A 22,700-nucleotide genomic window follows, 5' to 3' on the forward strand; every position below is an offset into this window, starting at 1 on the left:
GAAAATCACTTAGTAGTTAGAAAAATTAAGCAGCAAAACTGTAAGAAAGAGCTGTTCCTAGTAGCAGCACTCTGAGTTACCCAGAGAATTCCTTTTCAGAGGCCTTTGAGAAATGAAACCAGTGACAGAGAAGCCACCGTTACATTCTTTATTGTCAGGTCTCAAGACATAATTTGACATTACTTATTTGTACTGTACAAAAACTTGCACTGACAAAGTAATAAAAACCCAGTTATCTGGATCAGTAATCAATGATGCTTTAAGAAATAGCAGTTACAGAATTCATCCATCAATTGATAAATCTGATGTTAACAGCTAGCACTGATAATTTTGATCAGAGAGCATGTAAGGCTGTGTTTCTGATGGTGTAGCTGTTCTGTAGCTGTGTTCATGCTACAGCTTCTCTATCAGTATTGCAGAAGCACCTCCTCCTCCATTGCAGATTCCTGCAAGACCATATTGTCCTTGTTTCAATGCATGGGCCATGTGAACAACAATTCTTGCTCCAGACATTCTAAGTATAAGAAAAAGAAAAGTCATATAGCTTAGTTTAAAGGAAATTCTTAATTTGACCCACAAAGGATAGTGGGCAGAATATAATACCCAAAAAAAGACCAAAGCAACCCTTTCATCTACAGGTATATGTGATACAGATTATTCCTCTCTAGCTATGGTACTTAAACAAAAAGGTTCTTACACATGCACAAACAAAAACTCCACGTTTATGTAATAAAGTTTCTTCTGGAAAAAGAAATCACCTCTATGTCAGCCTATATATATTATAAAGTATCTCTATATGTAGCAAAGCTCTTTCAAATAAGATAACAAATCTACCACAACCAAATTGATTGTAATGATTAAATTCAAACACTTTCTTATTTGTTTAAAACTTGATACAGCTCAGTGTCCTACTTTGCCTAATGTGAAAATCAGACATGTAAATTCTGTCAAAATTAACTTTTAAGAAAAAAAAGTCATATTCCTTTATCAGAAGCAGTTGATATGGCAGAGGAGATGCCAGCAAATCCTGCAGGGTTATGCCTTGATTAGAGCTTTTTAGGAACTATGAAGTGCTTCTATTGCTCCTGATGTACAATCTATGCTGGACTGTGCAGTGTGATCACTCCTGAGGAGGTTTAATGGGATACACTTTAGTTATGAGTAAGTGACAATGGTTGGGGAACACAGCAGGTGATCTAACTAACCAGAAGACAGAACTTAAACACAAGACCCACCACCATCCTCCAGACTGTCCCTGCCTTCTGCATCAGGTGCTGGGAGACACCTGCGTTCACTGCCAAAAATCCTTTTATGAGACCTGGAATTTCACTTTGCTCATGTAAGAAAAATAAAAGTCCCTGGACCATTAAATTCCCTGGAAAATAGGTTGGCTATTTTAATAAGGCTACTTGTAAATTTTGCTGGCTTAACTACTTGATTAATTATTATTGTTTATTCTGTCATGTTAATAGGGATTTGGTTTAGTACTTCATAAATCCATATAGCTACAGTAACAAGTAAGATCTTTATAAAAGTAGGTGACAAGAGCATTTTTCTCTTCGTGGTTGGTTTTCAAGATACCTTCAAATTTAACACCTGGTAGAGGAAACTATGTACTCAATAGCACATTTTTTTTCCCTTCCTACTTCCATTAGACTTGAGAAAAAAGGTAAATGTGTTAGCAGTTTACCTATAAAACAATGCCCCTGTGCAGAACAAAACCCAGTGCTTGTTTCACTTACCCTATTGGATGTCCAAGAGAGACGGCGCCTCCATTAATATTTACTTTTTGTGGATCAATGCCCAGCATTTTAATATTGGCCAGCACCACAACACTGAATGCTTCATTAATTTCCCACATTGCAATATCTTCTTTTTTCAGGCCTGTCTCACTTAGAATCTAGAAATAACAAAAAATAATTACTACTATGAAAAAAGCTAGGAAGCTAACTATAGAAATAATCAGGTCTGTTATACAGAAATAATCAGATGACTCAGGCTGCCCATAGTCTGATTCAAATTCACATTTCGGAACCTCTTTGTCAGATGAGAAAAAGCAAAACTGAAGTACTGAAGGACAAACTTGAGTTTTCACAAAAAAAGGAATGAAGAGTAGCCTATGCCAAGGATACATTTCCGTCACACTTACACAAAGAGCGCTGCCATGGTAAGTACATTTAAACTGACACAGTATTGCCTCATGCCATACACTTCTCTTCAGTTCCTTTCAGAAAGAGTCTATCCTTGTATCATGAGCTGCAAAGCTTCAAAGGTGTAGAAAAGCCCAAAGTTGGTAAAAGTAGTATTTTCTTCCAAGATAGGTGTGAGAAATTTGTTAACTCTGAAGATCTGCATTCTAGCATCTGTTCTTTGACCTTACAACATAATTACAATTTCAATCCTAATTACAAGAAGATCCACTGAGGGATGAACCAACAATGCAGTGCTAGGGAAGTTTGGTTTTGTTTTTTTTTTCCTCTCCAGAAAATACTGAGCTTTATTCCTACCTTAGGAACAGCATATGCAGGTGCAATTGGGAAATCAATAGGATCAACAGCAGCATCTGCAAAAGCTGTAAAAAAAAAAAAAACAACCAACAAAAGGTGTTTAAAGACCTTTTGTTTTTACCATACATGATTTTCTTTCATGCAAGCAACAAACCTTGCCAAGATAGAAAAAGTCTGAATATAATGATTGGAATTAATGAAATGAAATAGAAGCATCTAAAAATGTAGTGCCCTAAGTGAGCCACACAATATTTTCAGATTTTTAGTATTATTACATACAGAAAATTCTGTTCACGATCAAAAGCCTGATGGTGTAACACTTCAAATTTCAGGGGCTGTATGGAGAAGATGCAGCCATAATGTCACATAACCAGCAAAACAGGACTCCCAGTCTGAGAGCACACTATGAGAGTGTTTTTCAGGACTACAGCCAAAGATAAGGAAAATCATACCAACTATCCGTGCCAAGGGTTTGACTTTCAGTCTCTTGGCTGCCTCTGTAGTCATCAGCACCAAAGCAGCTGCTCCGTCATTCAGAGTGCTGGCATTGGCAGCTGTAACTGTTCCTAGAAAAGGTAAAACATTGTCTGAGCAGAGGCGAAAGCGTGATGCGAAACAGCTCACGTATATCCTGTTAGGGATTGTTTTTCCCTTTGTTTATTGAACATAAGGTCTCAACAATATGGCAATACCTGTTGCATTCAGTTAACCAAGTTGTTTTTTTAAATCAGTTTGATTAAACAAGCACAACCACAGGTATTTGTATCTTTATCCGGGTGCTGTTTTAGATCATGCCTAATGGCAGCTGCACTGCTGGCATTAACACGGGCAACCTCAAGTTAGACAGAAAGGTTTATCGCTTACAGATTCAGGGAAGCAACAGGCAATGCTCTCAAGGCCCTCCAGCTCCCACTGAAAGAAGAGCTTACACCTGGCAGAGATCAAGCCAAGAGCTACACTGAAACCAAGCTGTTTCAGTCTTTTTAAAGTAAATGTCCAAAACAGAGGTTTTCACTAGTTTAAGCTTCTTGGACCATCTTTTAATCCACGCCAGTTCATGCTGTTGTGCAGCACGCTTCTATATCTCAGCAGACATTTAAAAATCAAGGGACTATTGTTGGGCTCTCAAGCTTTTCTGAATAGTACTCTTCACTGTAACAAAGTATCCCTGCACTTGGCAGGAAATTAAGCAGTTCATTTAACAACATTTACCGTTTTCTTTTTGGAAAACAGCTTTCAGCTTTGGAACTTTACTGAAATCAACACGTTTGTATTCTTCATCTTCTTTCACTTCCACATCTGGCTTTCCTGAAATTCAGGTCTGGTTTAGTATTTTGTGGAACACACCATTCTTAAAACACTCTAACACAGTACTTTGATTAAATGCTGGCTTATTTAAACAACTTATTATTTTGGTAAAAAAGTGTAAATGCATGTAAAATGCACATCAAGAAAGGTGCTTACAAAAACTGAAGAAAAAAAATTACTCCTTAATCAAATTTATTCACAGCAAATCCATTTATACTTTCTGGTGGCTGAACAAAGGAGACAAAGAACATATCTTTAACGTAAATTAAAACACAGATGTCCTTAAGCCATAGCAGCTAAATTCAATAGGTAGTCTTCTACTTACACACAAAAGGAAGAAGATTTTGTGTGTAACATTAAAGAAAAATTAAGAAACAAAAACCAGGTCACTGACCACTGTTCACCAGAAAGTCTGTCTAACAGAAAATTCTTAGCTGATCTAAAATTAATATTCCCAAGATCTGCATGTTAAACAACAGTTTGAATACAGACAGTGTTACAGTTTTCAATGAGAAACACAATTCATCTCATCACACACTTCCATAATACCTTTTTTTGAAATAGTGACAGGAACTATTTCATTTTTCAGCACTCCTGAATCCCAGGCTGTTTTGCTCTTGGTGTAAGAGCCTATGGCGTAAGTGTCTTGTTCCTCACGAGAAATGGTGAACTTCTTCGCAGTATTCTCAGCACAGTTGCCCTTGGAGAAAACCAGGTATGTTAGGTTTGATACTTCTGAGGATGCAAAGCACAAAAATAACAGAAAAAAACTCAACCAGCAGATTTCCAGAATTGAATATGACTAATATTTGGTGTCCATTTCTAATTTACACAGTCATGATCAAACAGTAGCTTTTGATTTTGAAATACCATCTTCAGATTTAGAAAATGTTTTCTGGATCCAGATTACCAAAGCCATAAAGGAACTTTCCTTAATTACCTTTTTTAATTTTTTTTTTTTAAGTTAAAAAACTGCATGTAAAAGTAAGTTTTAAAGTGCTTAGGGCTGACACCTTCAGAGACTAAGGATCATTGTTCAGCCACAGAACTGTATATTCACTTCATCTTACTAGTATTTTCACTTGCCTACTCCAAAGGTTGCAGAACAGGTCAACACACAGGCCTTTACTTGGCCCTTGGGATCTGATACTCTAAAAACTGTAGAAATAAAAGTATGTCTAATAACTATTTTTGTCTAATACCTGGAATGAAATAAGTAGAATGAAACAATCAAATATTTTTATATATAGATCAGTTGTAATTATACAATCAGAATTCATTTTCAGCACTGTCTAAATACTTGGTGACAAAATAAATAAAAAAATATCATTTACTCAAAGACTTGTCCTTAAACAGGCTTTGTTCCACCTCTCATTTCTCTAGGAAACTCAATGAATCAACACAAAACCCTTTACTACTGTGTTCCTCCAGTTCTTAAAAGAAGCAAGTTCACTTCTATGCAATTAAAGAATTTAAAGTCTTCACGGCACCAGCAGCTCAGTCTATTGCTAAAACACAGACAAGGGTAAGTTCCTAAAACCATCCTTGGACTTTATGTTCTCACACAGAGTTCTAAGGCTTTCCAAATAACCTAGAGGTGCTATAATGAAGACAAAAGATTCCAAAATATTGTCCCCATCTATTAAAACTTGTATTATAACAAACTCCTAGAGTTTTTCCTCACATACGGGAACTAGCAAAGCCACCATTTACACTCCTCGCAATCAAAATCCATTTTAGCTGAAATGCAGGAATGAATTTCAACCAATAGCCTAAGCAGAGTGCACTGTATTGCAAAAAGAATAAAACACACACAGAGCAGCAAGGTCTGTATCAAATCTATGGAATACAGTAGAATATTCTTCATGACATGTTTTCCTGGACCTCAGTAAGAACACTAACTGATCAATCAATAATGCCCTACAGTTGTAAATTACCACAGGTAAAGGTCAGAAATATTTGTAAGCTGAAAGCAGTCATTCTCTTTTCAAACTGTTCTTCCCTGATGCTCGTTCTTGACTATCTTTGTATCAGTTGTTTTCCAAAACCATCCCAAGTTTGCACTTGTCTGTCCAATTTAAGTTAACGTGCTGATGAGCAAGCACATCAGCTGACTCAAACCTTCCCACAGAAGATATGAGATATGTACATTGGGGGAGAGAAAAAACATGAGCCTGCTGAACCCTACAGAGCAGGTACTCTTAAAGACCTCCCTCCCACAGATGGAGCAACAGCAATCCATCAGTAGCAAAATTATTTTTTCTTTTAATCCCTGCTCCAGGCTATTTGGACTTTAGAGACAGGTAAATATTAACACAGACTGTGCTGTTCTGTTTTGGTCTTCTGTCTAGCCCCTCCACTAGAGTTACTACAGGAAATGGAAGACTTTTTCCTCCTCATTTTAAGGCTTGCTAGATGAAGAAGTTCCATAATAATTATAAGCAAGCTCTTCAGAGCTGCATCAGGTTACGGTTGATATGTTAGCACTGTGCAGGAATATTTACCATATGGATATGGTTATAAGCATCTGTCAGCCCATCTTTTACTATCAAGTCTTCCAGCTTTACTCCTCCATAAGGTGTTGACCCTCTGCTCATCGTATAGGGAACATTAGACATGCTCTCCATTCCACCAGCAACCATTACATCCTGCCCAAAGGAAACAAGTTAAAATTAAGAGTAATGCAGTGTGTTCTCTATGACTTCTTGTAGGAACAAATATTAGCAAAAGCTTAAGCATGGGCATTTTAGTTTTCTGAGGAGTCTTAGAGAGAGAGGAAAAAAAAACTTAGTGCATTTAAAAAGCAAACAGGGGAACAAATGAAGATAGTTAATCCACGCTGGCAGAACAACAGGACTTCTGTCTTGTATGCAGCTTTACAAAGCTGCAAGACCCATCTTGATCTCTTGCACTTTTACATCAAAAGCTTTCTGAGATCAAATTATAAATTTTACTTTTAACAGGTTTTTCTCCTTTCTCTCATTTTTCTTCTTTATTCCCAGCTTCATATCCCTTTGGAACAAACAACAGTCAGAATATTGGTATATGAAGAAACACATTTACAAGTACCTGCAATTTTACATAATATTGTTTCATCTTACTATGTAAAGACAGATGACTTATACTATGGTTTTATCATCTGAGAAGGCCACAAATAAAGACACATTAGTAATTAATGATTGCTTAGTATACTTTTCAAGCTGAAACAAAGCAAACAGAAAACCTACAACAGCAAAGCTATAAGGACCATAACTATACCCACTGTTCGTCAGGCTACAGCCCCAAAATCCCTAGGATTTCAGGATGTGAGGAACAGATACGGTTGTGTTTAAGGGCATATTTGAAATACGCATAAATGTAAGAAAATACACACACCACAGTGTGAGTCCTTGAGAGTTCAATAGTGCTGCTAATAGAAATTCAAAAACATTTTACACAAAACAGCAATGAGAAGAAGATTAAAGCTTTTTTGGTTTCTTTAAATTAAGACTCAGAGAAATAATGGTTTGGTTCAGAACAGATCATAAACTAGATCCAGAACAGTGACATGAAGTAATAAAGAAAAGAAAGAAGGCTGGAGACAAAACTGAAATGACAGATAAATTGGAAAGGCAGTTCAGATATGGAAGCAGCAATGGATCAGAGGAACAAGAGTTCCTGGCATTTCAATTCCATAAAGTGAAAGACCTGGAGAGAGAGCCAATACAATTGTTTATATAATGGTGTACACTGACTCAAGCCACTGGGAACCATCACCAACTGTCACACCACAGATACCTCGCAGTCCACAGCCAGGAAAAACAAATACCAAACCCCCCATAATTTATAGCTCTAAGAGACTAATAAGTAGCTGAGTCTCTGCTTTAGCTGAGACTGGCAGCACAGCATGTATGATTAATTCAGCAGAAAACTACGATTGTATTCAGAGCTCATGGCTTGCATCTGTCAAACCAACCAAATGCACCACCTCTCTCATGAAGTCATTGGATATAAATTACTAAATCCAAATGTAGCTGTTTACAAAGACATGCTGGGCCTCGTTCAAAGTCCTGTGACAAGACTTCCACCGACTTCAGCAGGCACCGGACAAAGTGCTGTTCTCTGCACAGCAAGGCCAAAGCAATTCAGCAGTTGCTTAACTCCAGCTACACTGTTATTTCCACAGAAGGGACACCAAAACCTAAATATTTTACTTCTATTCTAAACACACACACAGAAAAGTATTTCTCACTTATGAGGCACTTACTTTTTTAAGCCAAAAATATATATTGAACATACAATATTTTCCCTTCAGAGAAGGAAAGATGCTGACAAAATGCTTTGAGTATGGAATTAAAAACAAAACTGAAATGTCTTTTTTCATATTCACACTTCTCCCACACTCTTTGCTGCACAGCATTTAGTGGCTTACTGGAGATGATGTATTCTCCTATCCTCCCATCAAGTGGTAGTATTTTTTTTCCAATTGTATAGAAAATCTTGGAACATAGTTGACAGAGATGAGCAATTCTCCTCCATCAAGCTCTTCAATGAAAAACCTTATGCAGCAGCAACAGATTTCGCTTCTTCTAAAACAATAAAAAAGGCTGAGACATCTTTAGTGTACTTGGAAACAACATTGCTTGAATATGTATATTTAATTCAATTAAGTGTTAAAAGTGTCTGAAAGTCAGGTCATCAAAAAATAAGTCTATAAAAGTTTCTTCAGTTTTTCAAAACTGAAAGCTTGAAAATTCCCTTAATTACATTTTCAGGGCTGGAGTGGTAGGTGGGGTAGGGGTACAGCAGGAGAGAGGATGTAAATACCCTCCAAAAGAACCTGGAGGGTTCTGAGCTACCTGTTTGCTCAGCTCTAAAAACATATCTGACAATTTTTATTTACTTTTTTTCTCTTTTAAACCAAAACGCACTTAAATGACTATAAAATAAACGTTGCATAAACAAAATAAAACCTCTCTAATTAGCTTTATTGTCCCAAGCCAAAACACAATAACAAATCGAAGAGCAGAGTCATTGGTAGGACAGGATCTACAATGTTAACTGTGTGTTTTTTCCACAGAACAGCACTAAAATTCACATACCTGACTCCCACACATCAGGCTTTGTGCTGCCATCATGATCGATTTCATTCCTGAAGCACAGACTTTATTGACAGTTGTAGTAGGAGTGGCGATTGGTAGACCTGAGTCAAAGAAGTTGTTTGTACAACTGTATTATTTAAAGGGTAGACTAATACTTTACTGGTGTTCAGCAACATTTCATATGGGACCAAATTTATCCAAGCCCAGGATGTCCAGCTTCCACTATTTACCCTGTCAGGGCAATTTATCTACCCTCACCCGTAGTTACCATCCTTCTTTGAGACTTGTTTTTTCTCCCCTTCCAACAAGAGACTTGTGATAAAGAGATCAAGCAAGCAAGGAATCAGAGAAACAGGTCAAGGAAGTGACTCCAGAACTATTCCTCCTCCTGAAATCCCAATCCCTGCCTCTAAGCAGCATCCAAGACTGAAAAAGCATAAACAAGCTTCAGAATTTAGCAACTGGTAACAAGGCAGACTCCTAAAGTACAGGGATTCTAAACATACACAGTATTAAGGTCAGTGTCATTCACTGGACTGGTTATTATTGAGTGATTATTGTTACTAAGTGCTCACCACAACAGCTTTGGGCTCTGCTGTGTGCAGCTTGGCTCAAGACCCCTGCATCACTGCCTCTATGAGCCTAGGCTTGCTCACTCTAGTGTTATGGCTCTGGTACCAGCACAACATCTCCATACCAGCAGAGAGAGAGAGAAAATAGCCAGGGGAAATTCTTAACGTTGAGGGTGGTGAGGCACTGGAACAGGTTGCCCAGAGAAGCTGTGGATGGTCCATCCCTGGAAGTGTCCAAGGCCAGGCTGGATGGGGCTCTGAGCAACCTGGTCTAGTGGAAGGTGTCCCTGCCCACAGCAGTGGGGTTGGAACTAGATCATCTTTAAGGTCACTTCCAACCCAAACCCACTCTGTAATTCTATGAAAGAAAAGAGCCATATTCATGACTTTGCCTCACATGGAAGCAGTTCCTTCTCATAGAATCAACTGGGTTGGAAAAGACCTCCGAGATCATCAAGTCCAACCCTTGATCCAACACCGCCGTGGTTACCAGACCATGGCACTAAGTGCCACATTCAATCTCATCTTAAAAACCTCCAGGGACAGTGAATCCACCACCTCCCTGGGCAGCCCATTCCAGTGTCTGATTACTCTCTCTGTAAAAAATTTCTTCCTAATATCCAACCTAAACTTACCCCGGTAGAGCTTAAGATCGTGCCCTCTTGTCCTACTGCTGGTTGCCTGGGAGAAGAGACCAACACCCAAAAACGTACAGGAACAGAGACAAGTAAGCATAAGATCTTCCCTGATCCAAGACTTTCCTAGAGACATGCTAAGGTATGGAATCCCATCCCTACAGCAAAAGGGAGCAGAAAATAATTCCTGCACCCTAATAATATTTGTTCTGCAGTTACCATTAGAGTGAACCCTACAAGTGACAGCTCCAAGACTCCAGAGAAAGATGAGTGTAATGACATACTCTTATCTGCAGTTCAAGGAAACTCAATGACCCCTCATCCAGTTAGACTTAAGAGTAATGATATAGTAAAGAAAACCAGTCTGTTTTGTAAAGGATTCAAAGAGCAGCATCCATCATTAACATAAAGTGCTGTGGTCCCCAATATTGTCTTCTCCAGGTTCTACAAACACTGTAGGCAGTAACATCCCACTTACATGAGTACAACATACTCCCTTCACCCACCATGGAGTAAAAAGGCACACACAGACTGTCTGGACAAAAGGCTGGGCACAACTGTGCTTTAACTTACAGCTCAATAGACTCCATCTAAATAAAGACAGAAAAGCTTTGGTCCCAGTATCAAGAGAATGAATACCTGCACCCAAAACTGCTTGTCTTGCTGGAGCTTGTCCTTGTCCAGCCTGCAAGACATTGCCCATATACGCCTCTTTCACTTCTTCTGCAGGGATACCTGTAAAACAAAATTGTTTTGATTCAGGATCCTTTGCACAGATGTAACTCCCTTTTAAAAAAGCTCCAATTGAAGTTTTCTATCAAAGATTAATGAAACTTGCCATGTTTGATCCACATGCCAAGAGCACACAGTCCCCTGTTGGGTGCCTTCCAGATCTCTACCCTCATGTTCATGGAACATAGTGAACTGGTAAGCCCCACAGAACAGAATTTCCTTGTTATCCTACAGAACAAGCCACAGTTTGCTAACTAAAGCAAACATTTCCAAGTCTCGCTAGTCATCCAAGAAGCTCAATTTTTGTGGATGCTTAAATGCACAAAACTTTCTATGTGCTACAATTATGTCTAAAGACGGTTTTGTTAGTCTGTTTAACTAAGGGCAAGCCAAGGCCACAGCAAGCTGTCAGCAGAGAGAAGAGGCTCTCCCACTGAATCTCTTGCAACAGCCCTTGTGTTCAAGTCCTTGTAACATGCTGTTTCAACAAACCAAATCTGTAGAAAATTAACCTTCCTCTCCCCTAAAAAGACTTTTTTGCTCGTTTCAACCCATCAATAGACTCACAAGACTGTTCTTCAAGCATACATGCCCATGTAAAAAAATAGGCAGGGAAAGGAAAGGCTACTGGTTTCAGCAACAAGTAGCCTTTGCAATATTTTATGTGAGCCCTAAAACCCCATCCCAGAAAAACAATTAGCAAATTCAATCAGATTTGGATTAGCAGAGATATCCTTAGGTAACATTCTGCTCCCAGAAGCAGCACCTAATTCAGACTGAAACAAAGCCCAATAGTCAACTTTATTTAAACATTTGTGGATAGATTTAAGAATGCCACAGGAGCAAAAAAAAACCAGGGCATTCTGTTTACCAAGCAGTTGAAAAGAAATAGACTGATACTGTTGAGAGCCACTTTGTCACAGACAAAAACATATATACATACCTGCTCTGTCAATTGCTCCTTTAATTGCAATGGAACCAAGTTTAGTGGCTGGTAATGATGAAAGAGATCCTTGGAAAGATCCAATTGGAGTCCTTACAGCACTTGCTATTACCACCTCCTACGTGGAGAAGCATAGGGTAAAAGTCAGTCTCTCAGAATTGTGCGCATACACCAGTAGTTTTTAAATGTATCCACTTTTATTCTTTCGTTGATGTCACAGCTTCTCTTTTATCCTGAAAATGTTTCAGAGCACTAAAATAACCTTTATTAATGCATGCAGCATAGGGAATAAACATAAAGAGATCAATGCGCAGCTGGCAGGGCTACAATCTTGGAATCACGGATCCATAGTGGGATGGTTCACGTGGCTGGAGTGCTGCCGAGAGGGATAAGGTCTCTTCAGGAAGGACAGATAAAGAAGACAAGGTGGAGGGCAGCTTGGCCTTTATGTGACAGAATAGCTGGAGTGCATTGAGCTCATCTTCGGGATGGATGATGTTTGCAAGAATCTTGAAGGTCCTAGAGCAAAGGGAGGACTGAAGATAGCTGGTTAATATAATGTTCAAGGATTACTGCCTCCAAGCTCCACAGCAGTCCACTCCAACAAAGCACTACGTCAAGTAAAAGTGCCAGGATGGATACAAAAGATGGAAACAGGGACAGAGAATCTGGCAGACAGTGTCTGCATATGCAGGGATGAAGTCATGAAAGCCAAAATTCAATTAGAATTGAATCTGGCAAGGAATGTCAAAGGCAACAAGAAGGGCTTCCATAAACACCTAAGAAGCAAAAGAAAAATATGCAGCCGCTGCTGAATAGGGCAGGGGACATGGTGACAAAGGACATGGAAAAGGTTGAGGTACTGAATGCCTTCTTCACCTCAGTCTTCAGTATTAAGACCAGCCTTCAGGAATCCCAGGCCCCAGAGACCGGAGGAAGGATGGAGCAAGGAAAATGTACCCTTGGTGGAAGAGGAACAAATCAGGGAATATTTAAGCAAACTGGACATACATAAATCCATGGGCCCTGCTCAGATGCCCCCTTGAGTGCTGTAGGAGCTGGCAGCTTAAGGTCACTCTCAATAATCTTGGAATGGTCACAGCAATAGTGAGAGGACTAGAGAAAACCCAAACATCACTCTTATCCTCAGGAAGGGTAAGAAAGAGGACTTGGGGAACTACAGGTCAGTCAGCCTCACCTTGACCCCTGGGAAGGCAAGGAAACAACTAATCCTGAAAACCATTTATGAGAACATGAACAACAAGCAAATCATCAGAAGTAATCAGCATGAATTCACCAAAGGGAAGCCATGCTCAGACAAACCGCTAACCTTCTACAGTGAAATGACTGGCTTGGTAGATGAGGGGAGAGCAGTAGATATTGTCTACCTAGATCACAGTGAGGCTTTCACTACTGTCTCCCATAAGATCCTCACACAGAAGCTAATGAAGTATGGGGTGGGTAAGCAGTGAGACAGTGGGTAGAAAATGGCTGAATGGCCAGGCTGGGGGGTGGTGATAGTGGTACAGAGTCTGGCTGGAAGCGAGTAACTAGTGATGTACCCCAGGGATCAATACTGGGTCTTGTCCTGTTTAACATCTTCGTCAATGAACTTAATGATGGTGCAGTGTGCCCTCAGCAGGTCTGCTGGTGACACCAAACTGGGAGGAATGGATGATACACCAGAGGTTTGTGCTGCCACTCTGAGAGACCTCAACGGGATGGAGAAATGGGCTGTCAGGAACCTCATGAAGTTCATCAAAGAGAAGTGCAAATTCCTGCAGTTATGGAGGCACAACCCCAGATACCAACATATACTGGGAACCGGCCCACTGGAAATCAGTTTGGAAGAAAAGGACCTGGGGATCCTGGTGGACACCAGGTTGAACATGAACCAAAAACAGGCCCTTTCAGCAAGAAAACCTGAGGTTCTCCTGGGCTGCATTAGGCAGAGCACTGTCAGACGGTCACAGAAGGGGATCCTTCCCCTCTACTCAGCCCTGGAGAGGCCACACATGGAATGCTTTGTCCAGTGCTGGGCTCCCCAGTAAAAGGGAAACATGGACATGCTGGACAGTGTCCAACAAAGGGCCACAAAGATGATGAACAGACCAGAGCATGTGACATAAAAGGAAAGACAGAGAGCTGGGACTGCTCAGTCTGGACAAGAGAAGGTTCAGGGGCACCTTGTCCATGTACATTAATACCAGAGAGAAGAGTGCAAAGAGTACAGAGCCAAGCTCTTTTCAGGGGTGCTCCATGACAAGAGCAGGGGCAGTGGGCACAAACAGACAGCAAAGGATGTTCTCACTGAACATCAGGAGATACTTCTTCACAGTGAGTGTGACTAAACACTGGCACAAGTTAGTCAGAGTGGTTGTGTGGAGTCTCCATCCCCGGATATATTCAAAAGCCCAGGTCCTAGTGTAAAGTGTAAGCAGTACACTTTATGTAAGTAAGTGTAAGTAAGTAAGACATGCTGTGACATTCAGCTCTACACTAGTAGTTCCTCAAAACAGATGTACTCTTATTTTGCCTCTTAGCTTTAGTGTTACATCCACATGTCTACCTGATAACCCTGTGAGAGTAGCACAAGAATCTGGCACCAAAAAAAGAGGCACATTTCAGACCTCTGGCTGCCCCAGATAGCTATGGAGAAGCAGTAATGACTGTCTCCAATTGTGCTGGTTTCAGTGGAAGTTAAGCAAAAAGCTTTACAGGGTCTCACCATGAGTTGTTGGGATTCTTTTGTTGTTTGTTTGGTTTTTTTATTTAGACAGGCAAAGAAAGAAAACACTAGAAAAAAAATAAAGACAAATTACACTTATTTAAAACTAAGAAGGGCTGTCTGTTATTGTAACCCCTTCTCCATCATAACTGACTTCAGTGATAGCCACATATTTGTCCTCATCTTTTAGTTTGTAACAGCAAGTTGCAGGATAACACACAAATAATTTCAAAGGGATTAGCTGACATCAGCTGTCTTTTCCAACTATGAGCAGACAGGCGCATTAAGCTTAAATTAGCTGACACGTTTCTAATCTTGTCCCACACTGTCAAACAATTAGCAAATCAAAATAAAAATGGAAATCTGACTTTTATCCCACATTTTGCAGTAAAGTGTGACTTGGGCACAAGTGACATTGTCTTCAATGCAGACTTTTTTTGCATTAATTTTTTTCAAAACTTCAGTGATTAAGAAACAGATTTAAAACAGTGATTTACTACTGTGAGATAGTGCTTTACACTTACATTTAAAGTACGCTGGGATGCATAGCCACGGCTTGTACACTTCAAAGCCTGAAAATAAGAAAGTCCTCAGAATTTCATATCAAAAAAGCTAAAGCCATGATGTTTCAGTAATGTACCATTTTCATAGAAGTCATTATTTCAAAAAATAATATCTATGAAACACTGAAAAAATATCGTGATATGCCTTTTAAAAGAAGGGTAGTCTAAGTACAGTCTCACCATAACATCTGTGATAAAATGTTTTCCGAAAAATAAACAAATACTCCTTCAAAAAGAGCAACCAATTCATTTTGTCCAAGTCTTATATGTCTAAGTCTTATATGTATACCTATAGCATATGTCTGAACCAGGACTGAGTGGAGCTATATTGAAAGAGTTCACTAGTCCTTCTGTCTGCTTCCTTGGACTTTGGTTCATTCATTGACTTCACTGCTTTTTAAACAGTGGCAGTTTGCATCTACAGTTTGCACCTATCTTCATTTCACTGGTGTTTCATAAACAAAAATGGGGAAAATGAGTTCAGAATGTCACACCAAAATACGATAGTAAAGTAAAACCAAGAAAAAGGTATTACCTGAGCAGGCTAATTTACCAGCTACTAGGTCCATCTAATTAAGCAGCATAAAAATACAAAATTACATCTGTAGGTATTGTTTTGTACATTAACAGAACATTCTTTCCATTAGGGTTCAAGTCAACTTCTTAGCCATTTCCTTAGACAACACTGCAGCACACTGGAAATTTAATTACTGAATTACAGCTAAATAAATACTAATTAAAAGAACACCACAAGAATACCATCGTTTTTATAAATCAAAGAATGCCTTCTGGTATTGTGTCTCCAATATGAAAATTTAGCCTGTTTCTGTTTCTCGTCTTCATTTGACAACCTTCAACTAACAAAAGACTGATTTTTTTACCTACTGTTTTGAATTAGTTGTTCAATTTTTGTTTTGTTTGGGGTTTTTTGTTCATTGTTTGTTTTCCCCAGCTCATGCTGTAAAAGCCAGCAGAAAGTTTTAAATTCAACTTGTACCTGAAAAACAATTACATCCCTCCAGGGCTTTAACAGTAGCGCTTTCAAGGGTTAGTGTCAAGAAAACCAAACCAAACCAAACAAAAATCTAACCTAGCAAAATAATATACCCTCACTACACAACACTTGAAATTTACCTTTGCAGTAAACTGGACAAACAAATCAATTGTCCACCAAGTCTGCTAGGAGTGTTCATGCTCTGTGCCGATTATAGACTTAAAAAAAAAAAAAAGAAAGAAAAAAGGCAACCCCCCACTTCTACAGCTAGTAAAATGCAACGTTCAACTTCGCACATGGCAATACGGAGGGGATGCACCGCCCATGCTTCACCTTCCTTTTCCTTCCCAGCGCAGCTCCCCACCCCAGCGCTCCAGGCAGGAACGGCCAGCACCTCCAACACGGCCAGCTCTGCCAGGCACTGAGGCTTTTCCGGCAGGAGCACGCAGCATCCCGCTTCCCAGCTGAGAAACGATACCTACAGATGTAATTCTGTGTCTTTACAATGCTTAATTAGATGAATCCTACCCGATTCCTGCCCCCGCCCCGGCTGGAGGCCGCCCCTGACAGCTGCCGCACATCCCTGCGGCTGCAGCAGGTGACGGATGGCACAGGGGCTCCGGGGGCCAGCGGACTGCGCAGGGCTGAAGTGCCAAGAAGGGCCCCGCAGCCGCGGCATTCCCGGCGCCGACAGCGGAAAAAGCCGCGCTCAGGAACGCGGATAAAGGTCCCGCCGGGCTCCGCGCAGGGCCGGCCAGGGCTGCGGGGCGGGGGCGGGGAGAGCCGCCCTTCACCCGCCAGCGGCTTCACTTTCACCCTTCTGCCTTCGCCCTCCGCCCGGCCCAGGACCCGCTCCCTCCCTCCCGGGTCGGGGGCTTCCTCCCGCCGCGCCGCGGGGGTGTGAGGGGAGGAGGCGCAGCCCACCCCGCCGCAGAGGCGGCGTGACCTTGGCCGAGCCTTCCCTGGCCCGACGGCGGGGCCAAGGCTGCACAGGGAGGGAGGGCGGGAGGGAGAGAGGAAGGGCCGGGCCCGCCGCCCGCCTCACCCGCAGCAGCCCCGCGGCCGGACGCCGCCCGCCCAGCACCGCCGCCGCCATGTTCCCGCCGGCGCCCCCGTCACCTTCGCCAGCGCCCCCGCCACCGCCTATAGACGGCAGCGCCACGCCCACGCCCAGCTCCTATTGGTCCCGCGGCGGGGGCGGTGCCACACAATGTCCTGCCATTGGCTGGGCGGGAAGGCGGGGGCGGTGTCAGGGGGCGTGTCCGGGGCGGGGCAAGGGGGGGTGTGACCGCCCGGGGCTCCTGCAGGCGAGGGACCTCAGCCCCCTCGGGAGCCCGTTTGAGCTGGACATTGGGAGGAAGTTCTTCACAGAAAGGGCGATTAGACATTGGAATGGGCTGCCCAGGGAGGTGAGGGAGTCCCCGTCTCTAGAGGTGTTTAAGGAAAGACTGCACGTGGCACTCAGTGCCATGGTGCTGTTCTGTCATAGGTTGGACTCCATGATCTCAGAGGTCTTTTCCAAGACAACTGATTCTGTGATTCCGTAGCGCCAGGCGCGTTCCCCTCGCCGCCGGTGCTGCCGCTCGGGGACCAGGCGGCGCGAGGGGAGGGAAGGGGCTGCAGGGGCACAGCCGCAGGCGGACAGCCCGGGATTCCGTGCTGAGGAGGGAAGTCGCTGGTAGCGAACGGTGTGAACACAGCGTGGAAGATCCCTGCGGGACAAGAACCAGCCCCCGGGGTGTCTCCTCTCCACCTCCGAGGCGGCGCTCCGCCGATCGCCGGCCCGGCCCCTCGCCCGACCCACCTGCGGGTTAAACCGACGTGAAACCACGGGCGTTTAATCCCCATATATATGGAAAACAACCTGCGCAGCCACAGGGGCTGTGCGGGTGCCGGCGTATTTCTGAGTTCGGGACACTGTCTGGCCTACCCGTGTGCTGTAGCTGCGCGCTGTTCTCAGAAAAGCCAGCAATTTCATTCCCCTTATGTCTAGCCATGGTATAAACAGCGACAGTGTTACCTCAGAATTCAAACATAGCTGAGAACGGCCTCTGCAGGTGCCTTTACAGAAAGACTGATGCCTGCTTGGCCCCAGCTCGGTCTCAGGACGACCATCCCAGTTCCACAGTCTTTCCTGCACTTTGCTTTGCCCCCTCAAGTTCTCTCTGAATCTGGATTTCTAGATGAAGGCCAGCATTAAAACTCTACAGCTGTCTACCTGCCTGACAGTGCCCCTCTCCACCCTGTTTCTCCAACATGCACAGAGCTAGGCCAGGGAAAAGCCTGGTTCTTTCCTGGTCTTGAGCTTGAGATCTCAAAAAACAGGTGCAAGAGACAAGGTGATGTTCTTTGAATTGTGCTGTTGCACTCTGTCTAGAACAAGCAGTTCTCTATTTGTTTCTGATCAGTCTTGCTTACCTTCTTCTCAACCACTTTTTTAATTCCTGAAGGAGTTCGCATGCTGTTACAGTAACCGACAACTGAATGATGCATTCCTTGGAGTTGATGTCTACAAGTCAGGTAAAGCAGCATTTACTTGCACTATTCCTTCCCTTTGTACCACAAACTGGAACAAATGCCAAGAACCATGCTTTGGACATAGCATCTAGAAAGCAAGGGTATTTCAATAACATCTTGACATCCATTTGCTATCATGACTAATCTATTGTTACTATTTTCTCTTCACATTGTAAAACTAATCTTTGTCAAAACTGCTTCAGTTCATTTTCTGTTCTACATCTCATTCATTACCCTGTGAGAGAGGATTTCACTTTGTCTGTTCTCAAAAGTAAAATACTTCTTGCTTTCCATATACATCTAAAGATTCTCCAGACATGCAGCAAGAGGCTAATTGGGACTGGCATAGATGAAGGAAGAATTTGTACTCTTTTTCTTCCTTGACTGTCAGTAGCTGATGTTCTAAGAGTTTGACCAATCTAGTCCAGAACTTTGATTTAGAGCCAAAGTTTTCAAGTACAAACCAGAGATAACAGAGGGACTGACAAATATTGACTCAGGAAGAGCTGAAGGTTTTACCTTGAAAACATATATGTACCACAGAGGAAAAACATCCAGCTTGGTTGGATGAGGATATTTTTCAGAAACGAGTAATGCCAAAAAGATGTAGAACAAAAAAAGAGAAAGCTCTTGTTTGACTTTGCTCTTACTCCTGCAGTATAAAGCTCATTTTCAGGGATATAGCCTACAAATGCATCAGGACTAACATCTGTCTCATCTCAGCCAGAAAGGCACTTGGACTCCTGGACATATCGATTAATAGGCCCTTTATTGCACCTAACAGAGAAGGAAAAAGAGGACAGTAAAGAATCTTACTTCCCTTCAGATACAGGCAACTTGGAGCTTCGCAGTATCAGACACACGTCCAGTCGGGACAGAACCTATGGTGCAGATCCCATCCATGAAGAGGTTCCCCAACATTATTGTTTTTGAGGCTCTTCTGAGTAGAAAACAATTCCAATCGCTATTCCTACTGTCAAATGAAAGCATGTTCACACAGAACATGTTGCTTAGTTTTGAGATAATGACAACGTGCAGGTGGCAGAAGCTCTTACAGGTTCCTTTGTTATTTCGTTACTTGGCTGGCAAGTATTTTCTGTGGCCAGGGAAATAGGTGCAGCACAGGATAGGCCAGAAGGCCAAGCTGCACCTTTGCTATAGCACAGGTGCTGTAACACAACCTGTGCTTTCTCAGGTTAACTGGTATGTGGGTCATTTACTCCTTCCCATTCTTCTGGTTAGGACACTGCTAAAATATGACAGTCATAGTAACATGCCTTTAATAGGTCAAACAAAAAAATCCGTCACAGCCAACATTCCCTTATGTGCACATGACTACCCTGGGACCCACTATGGTTCAGTCCATCTCCCAGTAGTCTGGGCTGCTCTTTCCCTCCTGTCTGCTTCTTTACACCCTCCCTGTCTGACTCCCCACCAGCCACCTCCTAATCCCAGCCAAATGGCCATTCACACCATAAACAGGAGGAAGATGGAGGGGGAGTAGGGAAGAAACCATTTTGCCTGAGGGACCTGTGTCCTGCCCCACGAGTCAACTGCTTGCACACCTTCCGGAGATGGTGAGCACTGACAAGGGTGCTCTGCTAGGTGCTATCCTACATTTTACATCTTTGGTCCAGTGATCTTCATACATCTTCCTCCTCCCCCCTCTGTACCTGTGCTGCCTTTAGTCAATTGGTTTCCTTTTTTCTTTTGCCTTCCTGCTCTAGCCCCTTTTCCTTGGAGAGAGCTTTAAGATTTTTCAGGATAATTCATACTTAGAAAAATTCAAGGGTTCCATAGGGACTGTAAGGAGAGGAACATCCCCCAGAGCCACTGTTTGAGGCAGAGCAGAAGAGCCAGGGTGCTTTCTCTGGACTTCCCCAGCATCCACCTTCACTGTTTAGTGATGTTAGAGCATTTATGCTTGGCTTTATTACCTTTAACCCATGAATTTGTCTAACCCTTTTTGAACCTGCTGATACCTGTGATCTACAGCCCCTGGAAACATGTCCTCTTCTAGCATTTTAAAGCAATCTTCTGCTGATTTTATCAAGTAGCCCTAGTGCTTTCGTTACAGGATGTAACTGTGAAAACAGTTCTTACTCTCTGCCTTTCTGCTTTTCTAAAGTTCAGTCACACCCATGCTTGAATTTTCCTCTCCCCTATGAAGCCCTGGCTTCCTGAGCTCCATGACAATTTGGTTTCCTTCATAGCATTTGGTGTGGAACTTGGTTAAAAGCTGCTGGCAACCTGCCAGCCCCCTAGCACCAAAGGTGGCTGCAGCACTAGGTGACACACCTGGACCAGCAGTTCCATTTCACACCTCCATTCCTTCAGAAGCAATGGCTGAATTCCATCTGGGGCAGTGGGGCTTATTGTCAACTAGCAGACCTGTTTGGAGCAATAAATCTGCATATTACCTCAGCTTGTGATAAGTTCCAACTGCCTGCTCCAAGAAATGCAGATGATGTGCTAATTTCCTTAATATCTTCGGTAGTAGAAATCAATGACTGCAATAGCTGGCAAATCCTGAGCTGTATGTTTATAATATTAGACCATGGTCTTAAAACCAGAAAGAAAACCATACTGCATTCTCTTATTTAATTCTTTCAGCATCTTATGAGGAGTGGCTGAGGGAACTGGTTTTTTTTTAGCCTGGAGAAAAGGTCATGGCAGGACCTTATTGCTCTCTACAACTACCTGAAAGGAGGATGTAGCCTGGTGGGAGTCAATCCCTTCATCCAAGTAACTAATAAACAGCCTCAAGTTGTGCCAGGGAAGGTTTAGATTGGATATTAGGAAAAAATTCTTTGTAGAAAGCGTTGTCAAGCACTGGAACAGGGTGCCCAGGGAAGTGATTGAGTCACCATGCCTGGACATATTTGAAAGACATGTAGATGTGGCACACAGGGACACGGTTTAGTGGTGGACTTGGCAGTGCTGGGTTAACGTTTGCACTTAAGGATCTTAATGGTCTTTTCAAACCTAAATGATTCTACGATTCTATGTTGACAGGTAAAGCAAAGCAAGAAAAAAAGCCACATTTTAACTTTATCAGAAAAATTAACCAGGTTTTAGAGCCTTTTGTATTTAGGTCAGCGATTCTACCTAACCTGTGACCAATTTACAGTGCTAGGAATTGATTCAGCTAAGGAACTCCTGTGATAACTGGCTTCTAGAGAACAACTCCTCCTGGGAAAAGACTGCACATTGCCCTAACAGAGGGAAAAACATTTGGAAATAATGGCAACCTGCTATCAAAGTTCTGCCTGCAAGAACTGTGAGCTGGCAAACTGCCATGCACACTACTGAACAGTCACTCAAAAAGAGCTATTTATTCCATACAAATAATTCTAACTGTGGCATGTTCCAGAAAGCACAAAACACTGATGTTAGCTGGTGCACTTAAAGAATGTAAAAAGAGATTCACATTAAAAGACAAGGACAACCAGAGAAAAGCCATTACGGTAAAAGCATTTCCTTCAGGCAAGCGACTGTTCCCACGGCACTCTTTACTGCAGGATAAGGTACCCGAAGGTCCCAACTCTCTGGTGACACCACCAGTAATTTTCAGTGACACACAGTGTAAATAATTTCAGAGACAAATCAACCAAAATATTCAGCAATCCAAGTACATCCCAGGAAGTTGCAGAGACATAACCCTTTTTAAAAATGCCATAAACAGAAACTGAGGCACCCTCAGCCACTTCTGGTATGGCAGGCTTTGATATACTGAAATGGAAAGACTGAGGTTCATCTTTAAATAGAACTTGGAAGACTAAATAGTTCAACGTATAACCTTAAATACTTGAAAAATCATAAGAAAATAATTGGAAGTCTTTACCTTTTTTTTTTTTTTTTTAAATACTCTGACTGTAACAGACTTTGGGACTTGGAATCAGGCAAATTTCATACAGTGGCATCTTTTAGGAGCAGCACCTGAATTCAACTTTAAAATTTTGCAGGGTGAGACACCAAAATACCTTGCTAGATGAGTAGTCTTTTATATTACATTTTTATTTTGCAAGAAAATAAATTATACAACTTAAAAAATAAAATTCAAAAATTAAGCAGTACATCAAAATAGTTCAGCTGGACTGCCATACAGAAACTACCACCA

The 22,700-nt window shown here is 42.0% G+C and overlaps 1 protein-coding gene across 1 annotated transcript; it reads right to left on the reverse strand.

Annotated features, from left to right (window-relative positions):
- Window positions 1-134: 134 nt before the first annotated feature.
- ACAT1 (acetyl-CoA acetyltransferase 1) lies at window positions 135-17,188 on the reverse strand. Its single transcript, XM_017816015.1, has 12 exons — window positions 17,109-17,188; window positions 15,031-15,078; window positions 11,779-11,896; window positions 10,743-10,838; window positions 8,897-8,997; window positions 6,320-6,463; window positions 4,365-4,515; window positions 3,720-3,815; window positions 2,960-3,073; window positions 2,508-2,572; window positions 1,743-1,900; window positions 135-514 (listed from the first exon to the last, which is right to left on the reverse strand). The coding sequence occupies exons 1-12, from the start codon at window positions 17,157-17,159 to the stop codon at window positions 394-396; spliced, it is 1,263 nt and encodes a 420-aa protein (XP_017671504.1). The 5' UTR covers window positions 17,160-17,188; the 3' UTR covers window positions 135-393.
- Window positions 17,189-22,700: the final 5,512 nt, after the last annotated feature.

This window comes from Lepidothrix coronata, unplaced genomic scaffold, assembly GCF_001604755.1.
Source record: "Lepidothrix coronata isolate B3197 unplaced genomic scaffold, Lepidothrix_coronata-1.0 Scaffold53, whole genome shotgun sequence".
Lineage (NCBI taxonomy): Eukaryota > Metazoa > Chordata > Aves > Passeriformes > Pipridae > Lepidothrix > Lepidothrix coronata.